This window comes from Populus trichocarpa, chromosome 10, assembly GCF_000002775.5.
Source record: "Populus trichocarpa isolate Nisqually-1 chromosome 10, P.trichocarpa_v4.1, whole genome shotgun sequence".
In the NCBI taxonomy this organism is placed as follows: Eukaryota; Viridiplantae; Streptophyta; class Magnoliopsida; order Malpighiales; family Salicaceae; genus Populus; species Populus trichocarpa.
In genome coordinates this window covers 18812951-18826017 of record NC_037294.2, presented here as the reverse complement: position 1 = coordinate 18826017, position 13067 = coordinate 18812951, and the positions used below count along the sequence as shown (strand labels likewise).

General features: G+C 35.1%; 1 protein-coding gene across 1 annotated transcript; it reads right to left on the bottom strand.

Moving 5' to 3' along the window:
• Window positions 1-7166: 7166 nt before the first annotated feature.
• Window positions 7167-11633, bottom strand: LOC7490347 (coronatine-insensitive protein 1). The gene is made up of 3 exons (XM_002315142.4): window positions 10334-11633; window positions 9034-9514; window positions 7167-8303 (listed from the first exon to the last, which is right to left on the bottom strand). Exons 1-3 carry the CDS (start codon window positions 10846-10848, stop codon window positions 7482-7484), a joined length of 1818 nt encoding a protein of 605 aa, XP_002315178.2. The 5' UTR covers window positions 10849-11633; the 3' UTR covers window positions 7167-7481.
• Window positions 11634-13067: the final 1434 nt, after the last annotated feature.

Sequence of the window (13067 nt, the reverse complement as noted above, 5' to 3'; positions counted from 1 at the left end):
TAACTATGACATACGATCCGCCATGTCATTCAGTGATTTGGCGAAGCTATAGCTGACTCACTAGGCACTCTTTTTTGGAATTCCGCGGTATCTGATTGCATGCTTTATTTTCTATTTTTATTTATTTATTTCTCGTCGCTAAAGAACCTTTGAGCAATTCTTAGCTTTATGCGATCCAATATGGCCAAGTTGACCTAAGCTTGATCACCATGATCACTTTAGTCGCAGCTGAGTTTGCATTCCACTTAGCTGAGCATCACATGCTTCAATCTATCGTAGAATATGGAACGATCCACGCAAGAATGCCAATCTACAGGTTTTACATTTTGTTTAAGCATCTTTTATTCAACCAATATATATATATATATATATATATATATATATATATATATATATATATATATATTTGCTTTTTCTATGATATTTGTCTTTCCGCCAACCCAATTGCCGATGGTGGCAACACTGTTTCATCAGCATACTTCTTCTTTTACTGCAGTGGTTGGTTGACAGCATCTACTTGCCGACTTAGCAGGATGAAGTGTGCTCCTCTTGCCATCTCAATTAAGCGCGTGAGGAAATGCAAAAGTACATGTAATTAAAGCAAACACTTAAACTAATTCGAAAGCTAAATCATTAGCCTAATTGATCAGTCAATTCATCAACCTAAATTAGTTGAGCTAATCCAAGCTCAAGCTCTATTTATTTATTTACAAAATAAGCTTTAAAGTTAGTTCAGATGGCTTCTTAACCACTAATAAATTATCTGAAACTTAAAAAATATCAACTGAATTCATTTGCTCTATCTTCGGAGAATAAACTAATAAATTATTTTTATCCCAGGACAATATACAATCAACATCTTGAAGTTAATTTATGGAGAAATTGCCCCTCCCCCTTCCCCTCTTAAAAACAAATATATGTCTATTTGACATAATAGATCATGGTAAATTACATGTCAAGGTATTGTGAAATTATAAAAATTTAAATTATCTAAATTATACGCTTTCTATTTTAATTATTTTGATTTAAAAATTTCTTGTTTGTGTGTATTTTTTGTTTAATTTTTAATATTTTTTATAATTTAATTCATTTTCTTTGATTTAAGGGACAGGTGGAATCATATAGTTAAACTAACAAATCAATTTACCGTGTGTAAAATACAAAAACAAATGGGAGTAAAGTGTTGGTTTTAATACAAAAACAAGTACGAGGTTCAAATTAGGTCAAATCAAAAGTTAAGGGATGGATATAGACTTTAAATATAAGCCTTTGGATTTAAGTAAGCCTTATCAGAATCATACCCCCTCACCTTTATTTTCCCAGCAACGCGTGGGTTGCACCGTCTCCTCAGGTTGAATTCTTATTGGCTTGCCACGTCTTGCTGTCAGCAGTATTTATTAACAACATGTTGTCCTTTTATATATATATATATATATATATATATATATATATATATATAAAAAAAAAGCCTCTGGAAGCGTATGCCTTTTTGCGATTCTTTATTTAACTTGACAACGCGTGAAAGAATAGTGAGTGGGTCTAGCTAGATTTTGTGCACAGTTTTAACCGGGTTTCTGTGGGAATAGAGAATCTAGCATTATAATAAGGCTGGTTGGATGTTAACCTTTTCCTCAACTCTTTAGGGATAAGATATTGGTTTTTCCTGATATTCCTCAGGAATTCCTCTTCCAGAATTAGGAGCTGTGATCTTTAAAACTTTGCTGTCCCTGTACTGCTTTTTTCAGCCTTTCTCCGGAGAACATCTCTTTCAGTGATTCAGTTATATATTGCTGAATTGGCTTTTTATATATGAGGAGCTTGTTACTTTTAATCTTTAAAATGCAAAAAATTATTCTGGATTGAGCCAGGAAGATGGATCGTATATATGATGATTAAGGGCCTGTTCTGATATGCCTGTCCTCCTGATTACGAACAAAGAAGATGCGATGTTCCTGTAACAGCAGCTGGCTGTGTAGAAGTTGAACTCTTTATGTAACATACAAAGAAAAAGGAAACAGTATTATGGAATGGATAATGGTAATGGTCTGATATGGAAACGAGTTCAGATCATTGATCTTTTTCATATCATTGCAGCTCAACCTCCCTCCCCCCAGCTTCTTACTGGGTCCTTCAGAAAAGGTTACTGCTAGCTTGATAAACATTATCTCACAAAGTTTGTCTATCCAAGATTATAAATAAGGTTATATAATATTCTGTCACTGTGCTTGTTTTGTATATGTTGCCATTGTGGGTTCTGCTACCATTGTGCTGCTGAATCAATCATTAGAAGCCTAGTGCAAGCCCACCTGTGTATATTTATCGATTTCTTAATTATCCACATAATGGGTATTAAAAGCTCCTAAGCAACACGAGCAGTACGGTCATTTTTATTAACCTTTCTCGGTAAATGACAAAGCAATCAACTTTCATAATAATCTTCTCTGCAAGTTGCATAAGAAAGCACTAGCCCCTCAATTCTATCTTCAATAGGTTTAAAAATAAAAACCGCAAGGCAAAAACCATTTATAAAAGCTAATAAATTGTTAATATGGTTTTTTTGAATGATATAAATATGATTTTTTTTATAAAAGAATTTATTTTGTCAAAGAACCATCTCAATCTAATAGCTTAAACTGTTAGGTGAGGTTCCAGGATATGATTTATATTATTCTCTAACACACCTCCTCAAGTGAAAGCCCTTTGGACTTGAAACTTGCACAAGCTCACATTACCTTGTGCTTAATTTTTATCAAATAAATGAGGATAGTGAGATTCGAACTCGAGACCACTTGGTCATTAAGGCTCTAATACCATGTCAAAGAACCATCTCAACTCAATAGCTTAAAGTGTTAGGTGAGGTCCCAGGATATGATTTATATTATTCTCTAACATATTTTAACAATTTATTTGTATTTTAATATATTTAATATTAATATTTTTTTTATTTTTAAGAAAAGCTATTGAGAAAAATTTAATTGATGAAAGAATGAATGAATTTTTAAATGATATATTTTAATGTTTCATGTAGAAATGGATTTTCTTTGACAAGAAATCATTTTGACTCTTCATCTAACTATTCCATTTAAATTACAAAATTAGAATAGAAAAGCCAAAAGATTATTATTTTTTATTTTGTTTTTTATTCTTCGTTTAGATCCCTAAGTCGCCTTTCCTTTCTTTTTCATTTTTTTTTGTAATAAATATAGAAACTTTTAATAATATGTCGGTCACTCTTTCTTGGAATCATTTTGAATTAGCTACGCATAGGTCATGTTTGTATTCAGTTTGTCGTGACATGCATCTAGCAAAAGGCATGGTTTAGGTTCCACCACAATATTGGCCTGAAATATTTTAATGGTGATTCTCTCTAAAAAACCTTGGTATAAGATCTTCCAAACGGGATAAACAAGGGTAAAGATAATGTTACTGATCAGTACAAGTTGTAAACACAGAGGGCAATTTTTTTTTCCTCTCCAGTTGAGCTCATATCGTGGAGTTGGTCATTTGATGGGATCAGCACAAGAGATAAAATAAATGGAAGTATGGTATGAAGACTGAAGTGACCCGACAAGTTTTGTTGGTGTTGATCAATTTTGACTTCATCTCCATGAAAGTCACCCACTAGTGTAACTTCAACTTTCCATGGAAAAGGAAAGTCCAATGATGATATGCCGTTACTTTAGTTATAGTAACTCAATTCACTAGTTATAACAACACTTCTAGTTTCACACATGGCTTGTCTTGGATCTCTTCTAAAATCAATCTTCTTCCAACAGTTGCTCCTTGAATGTCAACACTTGTCACTTCGTCTTCTTCAGTTTTTCGCCTTTATTTTTCCTGCAATATTAACCGCACAATGATCTCTTTGATTCTGAGCAGTCCCTTTCTCCTAACTATAGACTCTCTCTGCATAGTACTCTTCGGCCTTGCCTTGGACCAGAGTCCACAGTCCTCGAGTCCAATAATGATCTTTCGGTGTTTCTGGAATTGAACTTTCTAGTTAAAATAACAGCACATGGCTTCTCATTATTATGCCAGATAGCATACACGGTTCCATCACTAAATCTTCCAAAATATCACATTCTAAAGGGCCAAGACAGAACATAAAGGTAAAGGTATTGTGACGGGGCTTATGAAAAACCTCACACCTATCAAACAAGTCATTTGTTTAGTTTAAAGAACTTTTCAATGCTTAAGTTAGCATTGTAATGGAAGAGAAGATTTTTTAAAAATGTATTGTACGTGTGTTTATGCGAAGACGTCAGGAAAAAGATGATTAAATGTTGAAGGAGAAGAGAAGTGGGCTAAGAAGTTTGAATTTTTCACTTATGGTTCATAGACATTAATATAGGCACGAGTCACACTAATTTGAATGGAAACATGGGGGAGAGAGGAGAAAACACTACAATTAATACCTATTTCAGAGACCGTCGTTTGGGATAATAATTCTTAATAGCTTGTAATCTACTGTTGAGTATAAATGATGATGTCACAAGGATCATTCACCCGAACATATCATAACACTATTTTATAAACTCAGTTACAACATAATTAAAAACATGTGAGATGCTCGATATCAATTATATGGAGAGCAGGTGGAATAGTTTAGGTATTATTCAGGATGAATGATCATAAGCGTCAAGGTGTGTTTGTCAATTTAGGCTTGAGCTTTCCCAAAAGTCATGGTTAGTTTTATACACAGCGTGTTATCTTCCTCTTCTTTTTTTCTTTTTATTTTTTAATGGATGACTGAGTTAGTTTACGTGTATTTTAACTAATTTTTTAAAAATTTAAAATTAATAATTATATAAATATCTAATGATTCTAAAATAACCTTTAAAAATTCAAATTTAAAACCTAATCAAATGACACTTCTCTTCTCATGTTACATAACGTGTTATCTGATTGAGCTTTGTGAATGCTCCAAGTACTGTCTAACACCGTCTAAAAACAAATCGTTAACTTAATGGGTTAACTAGGGTTTTTAGAGAACTGGGTCGTCCTTTTCATATCCAACATAAAAAAAAGCCACTTCATATTTACAAGGCCAGAAAAAAGGTGATTTGTACTTGGATCCTGGATGCTCGGAAAAGCTTGTTGACCTATTAGGATTCTGAACTTGTATCTATCATGAACATTGGCTTGTATTCAGTGAGATGGGCCAGCTGATCTGGAGTATAAATCCCGAGCCCATCATATTGAAAATGAGACGAGCATTCACTGATTAATTGGGAGAGATTGGAGAAGCAGCTCCCCTAAAACCACGATGGATAAATAGATCCTATAATCTTATTTGCCGTAAAAGGATCCAAATCCTATTGGAGGAGGTTTTGTTAAAGATCTGGGCCACCCTGTAAGAGAAATTATTCGTTTCGGCCCACCATGTCTCATATTTTTGCCCAAAAGGAACATTGCCAAACTGGCCCAGCAAAATCCATAGTAATTAGCCTTGGTTCTAGTTACTACAACCTTTTAAGTTTGAATTAACTCCATAGTAATTAGCAAAGCGGACCGCTTGCGTAGGAACACATAATTATGGTACAGCAAGTTCCTAGAAAGTCAGATCTATTCTAACGTTAACATTCTTTTCAGTAAGATGCCCTAGCGATTGTTACTTCAGTTTATCGTACCACTAATGATAGTTTATTTCTCGCTGACGCTAAACATAAACAGTTAAAAGATGATTGTTAGTTTACGGAATTTATTTCTCGTTGTGCTGTGAAACACAAACTAGAAAAAGACACAGTAACACAAACTAATAACACATACCCATTACACACTTGAGCCGGGTGGGTTAGATTTTGATCCCCAGAATCTTATGATTGTGTGATTAGATCCTAAATCAACCAAAAATAAACTCGCCCTTTACTACCATTTTGCCCTTCAAGCTCTAAAATATGAAAGATGTCACATGTTGCGTTAGTGAATCTAAAAATTATCCACATGAAGCTCATGAATGCATGTATAATTTCGTTGTTCATCTTTTCATAGACATTGAAAAAAATTGATTAGTCTCAAGGAAAAAAATTAGATAAGCCCAATTGGTAAAACAACAAGAACCAAATTCTTTGATCAAAATATAAAGATTTAAAAAAAAATTAACAAAAGAAAGCAAAAGGAGTGGAAAACTCGAAATCTGCAATTAGAGAATAGCAGATTGAGAGAAAAAATAATCGTATTACTATAGTGAGAATAAAGATCATTATCAAATCATTGATGGGAGAAAATTACCACAAACAATATCCATACTAGTTATTGGAGGATGGCCAATTGAACATGAGAGGATCGATAAAATTACAAGAACTATACAACCAATCTAGCTAGCAATTTACGTGAATATTAGTGATAATAATTTTATATTTAAAAATGAATTTCTCAAATAAGATGAAATGGATCATTTGTCCACTCATTGATCACTTGGATAAAAACCACAGCAGACAAAGCAAGACGGGCTGCTATTATAACTTGATTCAATATTTTTAAGGGTATTTTGTGTATTTATTGATTTTATACGAACAACAAATTTATACAGGTTGATATCCTTAAAGAAAGAAAGAAGGTTGGAAAGGTTATCAATAAAATAAAAAATTAAAAAAAAAACAGCTTGGAATTTCACGACATAAAAAACTAGATAAAGCTAAGCAAGAAAATAATCATAAAGAGTTAATTGACGAGAGAGCACTTGTATGACTTGTTGTTAACAGTGTTATTTTCTCAAAAATTTTATTAATCTGTGTTAGAAGCCCTAAAATTTGTTGAAGGTGTGACCTGTTGTTTCCCGGAGACGTATCTAGCTCCGCTCCCTGCCACTCGCTATAGATTCCGACTCTTCCGAAAAGAGATTCGTTTTGGATTAATTTGAGTTCATTCCGTCACACAGGCGTCTAGCTTCGGTATTTGCCAGCGTATCATTGCAGTCTGAGATACCCCATCTCAAGCCACCAATCTTTGAAGCTGCCAAAACGTGCCCTTTGTGGAGTACACATCCCAAAGCACCAGCAAACCATGTTGCCCGTGCATGGTCACGAACGAACAGCAAATGCCCACTCATTCTTCTTTTACACAACACACCTGACAAACCCGTGTGGGCGTGGTGATTCTTTTACAGGGATTAGCTCGAGTACAGCATTTCTCAAAGCACGCCAAGCAGAAATTTGAAACCATAATACAAGTGAAAATCTCCGTGTATTTGTCAATAGAAAACATCCCAAAATTCTACCCGGTAACAGCAATATTTCCAACATTGAAGCAGGTGAAATACAAAGTCACCAAACGGTTAAACCTTAAGCTAATTGCCCCAGGCGGCAGAAAAAAGACGAGTGGAAGTGCTAAATTACAGATGGGAAAGCAACTTATTACAGGACAAGGGTCCAGATTAAAATTAAACTCAAACACTCTTTAACCAAATGGCAAAAGGAAGGATAAATCTATGAACAGCACGTGGCAGTAAAATGACAGGGACATCGATTTCATATACAGCTCTACGCAGCAACTACCCTCGCTGGATCCAGTGGTATCACAGTATCTGGAAAGTCTGTTCTTGGTCCAGCAAGGGAGTAATATGCAAGTATGTGGGCTGGATTCTCAGACACAATATCTTCTCCTGCGTTATTAACCGTCGCGACCCTTCTAGAAGGAATCAATTCAATGTTCCAAAATGGGCGAACCATTGTTAAAAGATCACGATGACCATTAGAGGTTTCTCTATAACCATGCACCCACAAGTACCTCAGAGAAGTCAGTTGCAAGGCAGCTCTAGCCAGTGCACGCTCGGTGAAGCAACAGGCCCTCATTTCAAGTTTTTGCAGACTAGGACAGCCCATAGAAAATGCCAAAAGCCCCTCATCAGATTCCCCAACGCTACCCAGAATCATCCATCTCACATGTCTGCTGTACTGTCCAATATATCCAAGACCTACATCAGTCAAACCCCCTGATCGGAGATACAGACCGAACCTTTGGAGCTTTTCACAGCCCCTCAATAGAGCTCGGACTCCATTGTCAAGTGGCAGATCTGTAATCCTATCTTCTTGCTCAAGTAAGACCAGGCGAAAATCATTGAGGTTCTTTGAGTATGCACCCATATGTTCCAGAGCTGCATTGCTAATATCAGAAACATAAACAGCTATGTACTCAAGTTCTAGGCAGCCCTGAGCTAAGGCGATTAGTCCTCTTTGTGATACCCGGCCATCTACATCCTCCATTTCCTGCTCATCAGCACCACGCTCTATTCTAAGCCTCTTTAGTCGCTTACAACTCCGGGCAAGAGCTTCCAGCCCTCTATCTCCAATAACATTTCTTGTCTGCCAATTTAAAACGCAAGGTTAAATGTATAAACTTAAAATACATGCACAAATCCCAAATAAAGTTCAGCATGCAACAGAGTATAAGAATCCCCTTTTTCAGTAATAAATCTGGTATATTCTCATCATTCAAAAGAACTTCAAATCTCTTTCTTGTACAATTAACACAGGATTCCTTCAAACCAAAGAGAAGTTCAAAATTATGCTAGAAGCACAAAGGGAAAATTCTGGCATTAGATGTTCTTCAGGAAAAAAAAAATCCACATTAAAAATGTCAATAAGAAAATATAGAATCGAGTTAAGATCTACTTTATGTTACAGATAATATGACGGGTCAAATTAGCTTCTTTCAACCTACAATTTTATCATGGGCAATTATGATATTATATTGCTAAACAAATCAAAATTCCTTCCTAAGTTATTTTCTCCTCGTACTTTTGAATTGAAGAGGGGTAGTTTGATTAAGACTAAGATAAGGTGGTCATGTTATTTCTAGAATGCGACCAGCCTAATCCACACATTTATTTGATGAATAAATAAGAAACAACAGATTCTGGAGGATCAAGAATACAAAGAAGAGGAAACAGAAGCCTAATTGAGAAAGCTGTTTTCTAAGGGACAAAGCCATTGCAGAAAGGGGATGGTAAAATGAAGACATGATTCCAGACAAATTATGAATGAAGACAGCAATTAAAGGTAACAAAGAGTTGAAACATATCTATGACTGTACCTCAAGAACTTCTAGGTTGGGGCACCTTTGGACTAAAACACAATGATCTTCTGTGCCAAGCAATACATAGAGGAGATCCAACTTTTTGAGCAGGGATGCAAAAGGGAACACTATTGACATTACATTCTTCTCCATATAGCTGAGACCCAAACGGCATAATTTTGGGGGGAATACGACAGCAGAGTACTTCCCTGGTTGATCTGGCTCATTGAAGGAACCTCCACAAAATTCTTCTATAGCAGATGCAGCACGAAAGAAACCAACAAGTTCCAAGATTTCACAGTCGCTAATCTTCACAGATACTAATGAACGACAGTTCTTGGCAAGAAGCTCAAGATCTTCCAATCTGACTTTGGTAAGATCCGTCATGTAAAAATTTAGAGTCTCGAGAACTGTATTGTTTGTAGCGAGCTCATGGAGCCAGTCACCGTCTTTCTCATAAGCTATTGCACTCTCTTCCAAAAATAATGTTCTCAATTGCCTGAAGAAACACATGATAACAATAAATTAAATGCATCATAATCGATATGTTAAGATCCCCAAACCCAAAGGCAATGGAAAAGGGAGGGGGAGGCGGGTTGGAATTATGATTAATAATGCCTCAGATAACAAGAATACAAGCAGAGTATGCTCCTGGAGGACTTAAAGCATTAGTGTCACTAGAACAGGATCCAGACCATGTAGGAAACATTAAAAGATCCTCCAGCTCTTACTCCATTGCTCTGGTATTTTATTTTCCTTTATCACAAACTGTAGGCAATAGCCACAGCCAACCCCATAGTATTACAACTTATACAAATCAGAAAGTCCATTATAAACAATTGACTTGTTGATTCTACTTTATTGACAATCCTGAGAAAACAAAGCCATGCAAGTTGGAATAAGGCATGAGGATATTGAATCTGGAACAAACTCACTCCGGCCAATGTTATATGGATTGCAGTTATCAAGTAAACATTCAGCATGTTCAAAAACAAAACTACCCAGATAGTCATGTTTACAAGCATGATGAATTTCGTTATATAAACCTTCAATTCTCCACCTCACGCAAATAACCAATTCATATAAGCATTTTATAAATTTCCTTAAAATCACGCATTCATGGTTTGTTAAAACAGAGCATAGCTGCTCAATGTTCCAACCAAACCAAAGGGCAAAAAAACCACAACTCTTGAAAAACAGTCACAGCTTGTTCATTAACAGTAACATTAAATATAATTGCAGTATTAGGCGCACATAAAATCTTAATACCATCAATAATTAATGAACCCGATACTGAAAAGGCCCAAAATAGAATTACCTGCAAGAGCGACCGATGTGCGAAAGGCCATCAGTGGAAAACCCAGAGCACTTGTCAAGCTTCAAAACCTGCAAAACTTTCCCTCTAGAACTAGCAAGCAACTCTAGATCCGAATCTTTAACAATCATCCTCCTAAAATGAAGCGATTTCAAGCAATTAAAACTCTCCGCTATTTCATTAACCCATGGAGTCACAAACCCTCCCCAATCGTCCGGTATCAGATTAAAAAACATAGCAGCCCGTGGCTTCCCTTTCATCTTTAATGATTCGAGGTGCTTAAAACGACGTTGTAATCGATCTGGACTTGTACTGTAACATAAAGCTATTGTCACGTGCTTTCGTGTTAGCGCATCTAGCTCGTACCATCTCCGGCAAACTAACGAAACAGCGTCGCGGTCCCGCGGGTCGTGTATGTATGGCATCACGCATTCTAGTACGACGTCGGACATCCCTCCTCCAACCCCGCCTCCGCTACAATTCAAGTTATTCATTTTTCTGTTCTGAATTTCTTCCATTGAAATTTAAAAAAAAAACAAAAGAAAAGAAAGAAGAAAAAAACAGAACGCCAAAAAGATAGGAGACTTGATTTGTTAAAGGGAATTCGTAATTTACAGATTTTAAGCTTATACTATATAAAATAAACTGAGTAATCAAAAATGGGAATAAGAAAACAAATCTGAAGTTACTATAGAGTACCTCATAGATTTGAGAATTTTCTATTAAAACTCATTGATTAACACTTTTACTATCCGATCTAAAACCAAAAAAAAATAATTCAAATCCTGCAATTTTGAACTCAAGAAAAAAGAACTAAGCATGACTGAAACCTTACATAAAAATCAAAAACGTTGAGCTCACTTAACTTAAAAAAAAGAGAGACATGGAATATAAAGTTACTAAAATCGATAGGTGGTGATATTAGCGGGATGCAGAGCAAAGTAGCTGGTGATTTAAGCGATTTTGGAACGGGAATCGAGCCAATCGGATCATGACAGTTGCATCAGATCGATAGAGCACCGAGACTGTTGGTAAGTGAGTGAGGTGGGGTTAGAGGTAGCAAGAGCAAAGAAAAGGGGAACGAAAGCTAAAAAGGAGAAAAAGAGATCGAGGAGAGAGTAGACGGTGGTGATCGACGGAGAGAGGAAATCAGACGGCGACAGTTGAGACGGTTTTTTTATGGAAAAACTGAAATCTGTGGGTTTATGGATCAGATACAGCCTCTTAAGGGGCTCTGTGCTTCTATTTCTCTACTGGTATTTGATTATTAGGATTGTACGCCTCTCGAAAAAACAAACAAAAGGAGAAAGGGTGCGCATGTATGCGTGTAATAGAGTGAAAGGGATGGATGGATGGATGGATGGATGGATGATGGATGGAAAAGATAAAAGAGGAGAAGACAAAACAAATACTGCTGCAGTGGTGTTTTAAGCAATCAGAGAGTATTTTATTTATTTATCTACTCATTTATTACTCTATTGAGAAACGAGAGAAAGCGTGGTGATTATTATTTATTTTACTCCATTGAGGGACTTTGGAAAGAGGAAAGCGAGGACATGGTGGGAGTAATTATTATTTCTTTTTTGATAGATTATTAAAATTATCCCGTGTATTTTGAACGTTGCATCCTCGCTTCACACGAGATTAACCATATATACCCTTGCAAATAGAAATCATATTCAATTAGAATCCTTAAATTGATAGTTAGATGGTGATCCAAGGGTTAATTTAATTCCATCTTCAGTATTTACTCTTTTTATTTTGGATTTTTCTTTGAAGTTCATGGGTTTTTTATGTTATTTTGGTTAAAAACAAAAATCGAGGATGACTTTGTTCATGATTTTTGGCGGTAGCTAGTGATTTTAATAAGGATGGTCCTGGAATTGTGAGTAGTGGCTGTGGAGGTGTTAAGTTGGACTTGCGAAGACTATGGGTTATGGTGGTGATCATGGTTGTAAAAAAAAAAAATGATATAAAAGATATAATATATGCTCGAAATTAGAAGTAAAAGTTTTTATCTGTGTTCCCAGAAAATTTAAATTTTTTATTTTTTAAAAAATTAATTTTTTGTATGTTTTGAATGATTTTGATACGCTGATCTAAAAAATAATTTTTAAAAAATAAAAAAATATATTATTTTGATATATTTCAACATAAAAAAACACTTTAAAAAATAACCGTAATGACACAGCCAATCAACTTAAAAAAATAAAAGGCTACCAAGCGGCAGTTGTATCCAAAAAACCATAATGTATTATAACATCCGCTTTAAATCTTTAGAGTTAATTGTAAAACAAATACTCTTCAACACCAATATCTTATCTTTCTACGTACGTGCTAGGATAACGATCCGTGGAAATTAAATTCAAGAAATGATATCATACAATTATTCTCATGGCTTTCTGGAATTAAACTCTATTTTGTGTTTCCTATTTAATTAGTGTACACACACACAAACATTAGAATAAAATTAAGCAACCATACACCATCAAACTTTAGCAAATATTAATATTCCATATCACTGTTATTAATCAACACGAAAACATTGATATGAAAGAAACAAAAAGAAAAGGAAAAGGAAAAGGAAAGCAACATGATAATAATTGAGAATAATTATAATCATTATGAATTATTAGTGACTTTAAAAAAATCACATGATAACTAGTACTTACTATATATGTATATGTATATAATGCAATTAGTACGCATACAATATGGGTTTCCAAATATGTGAATT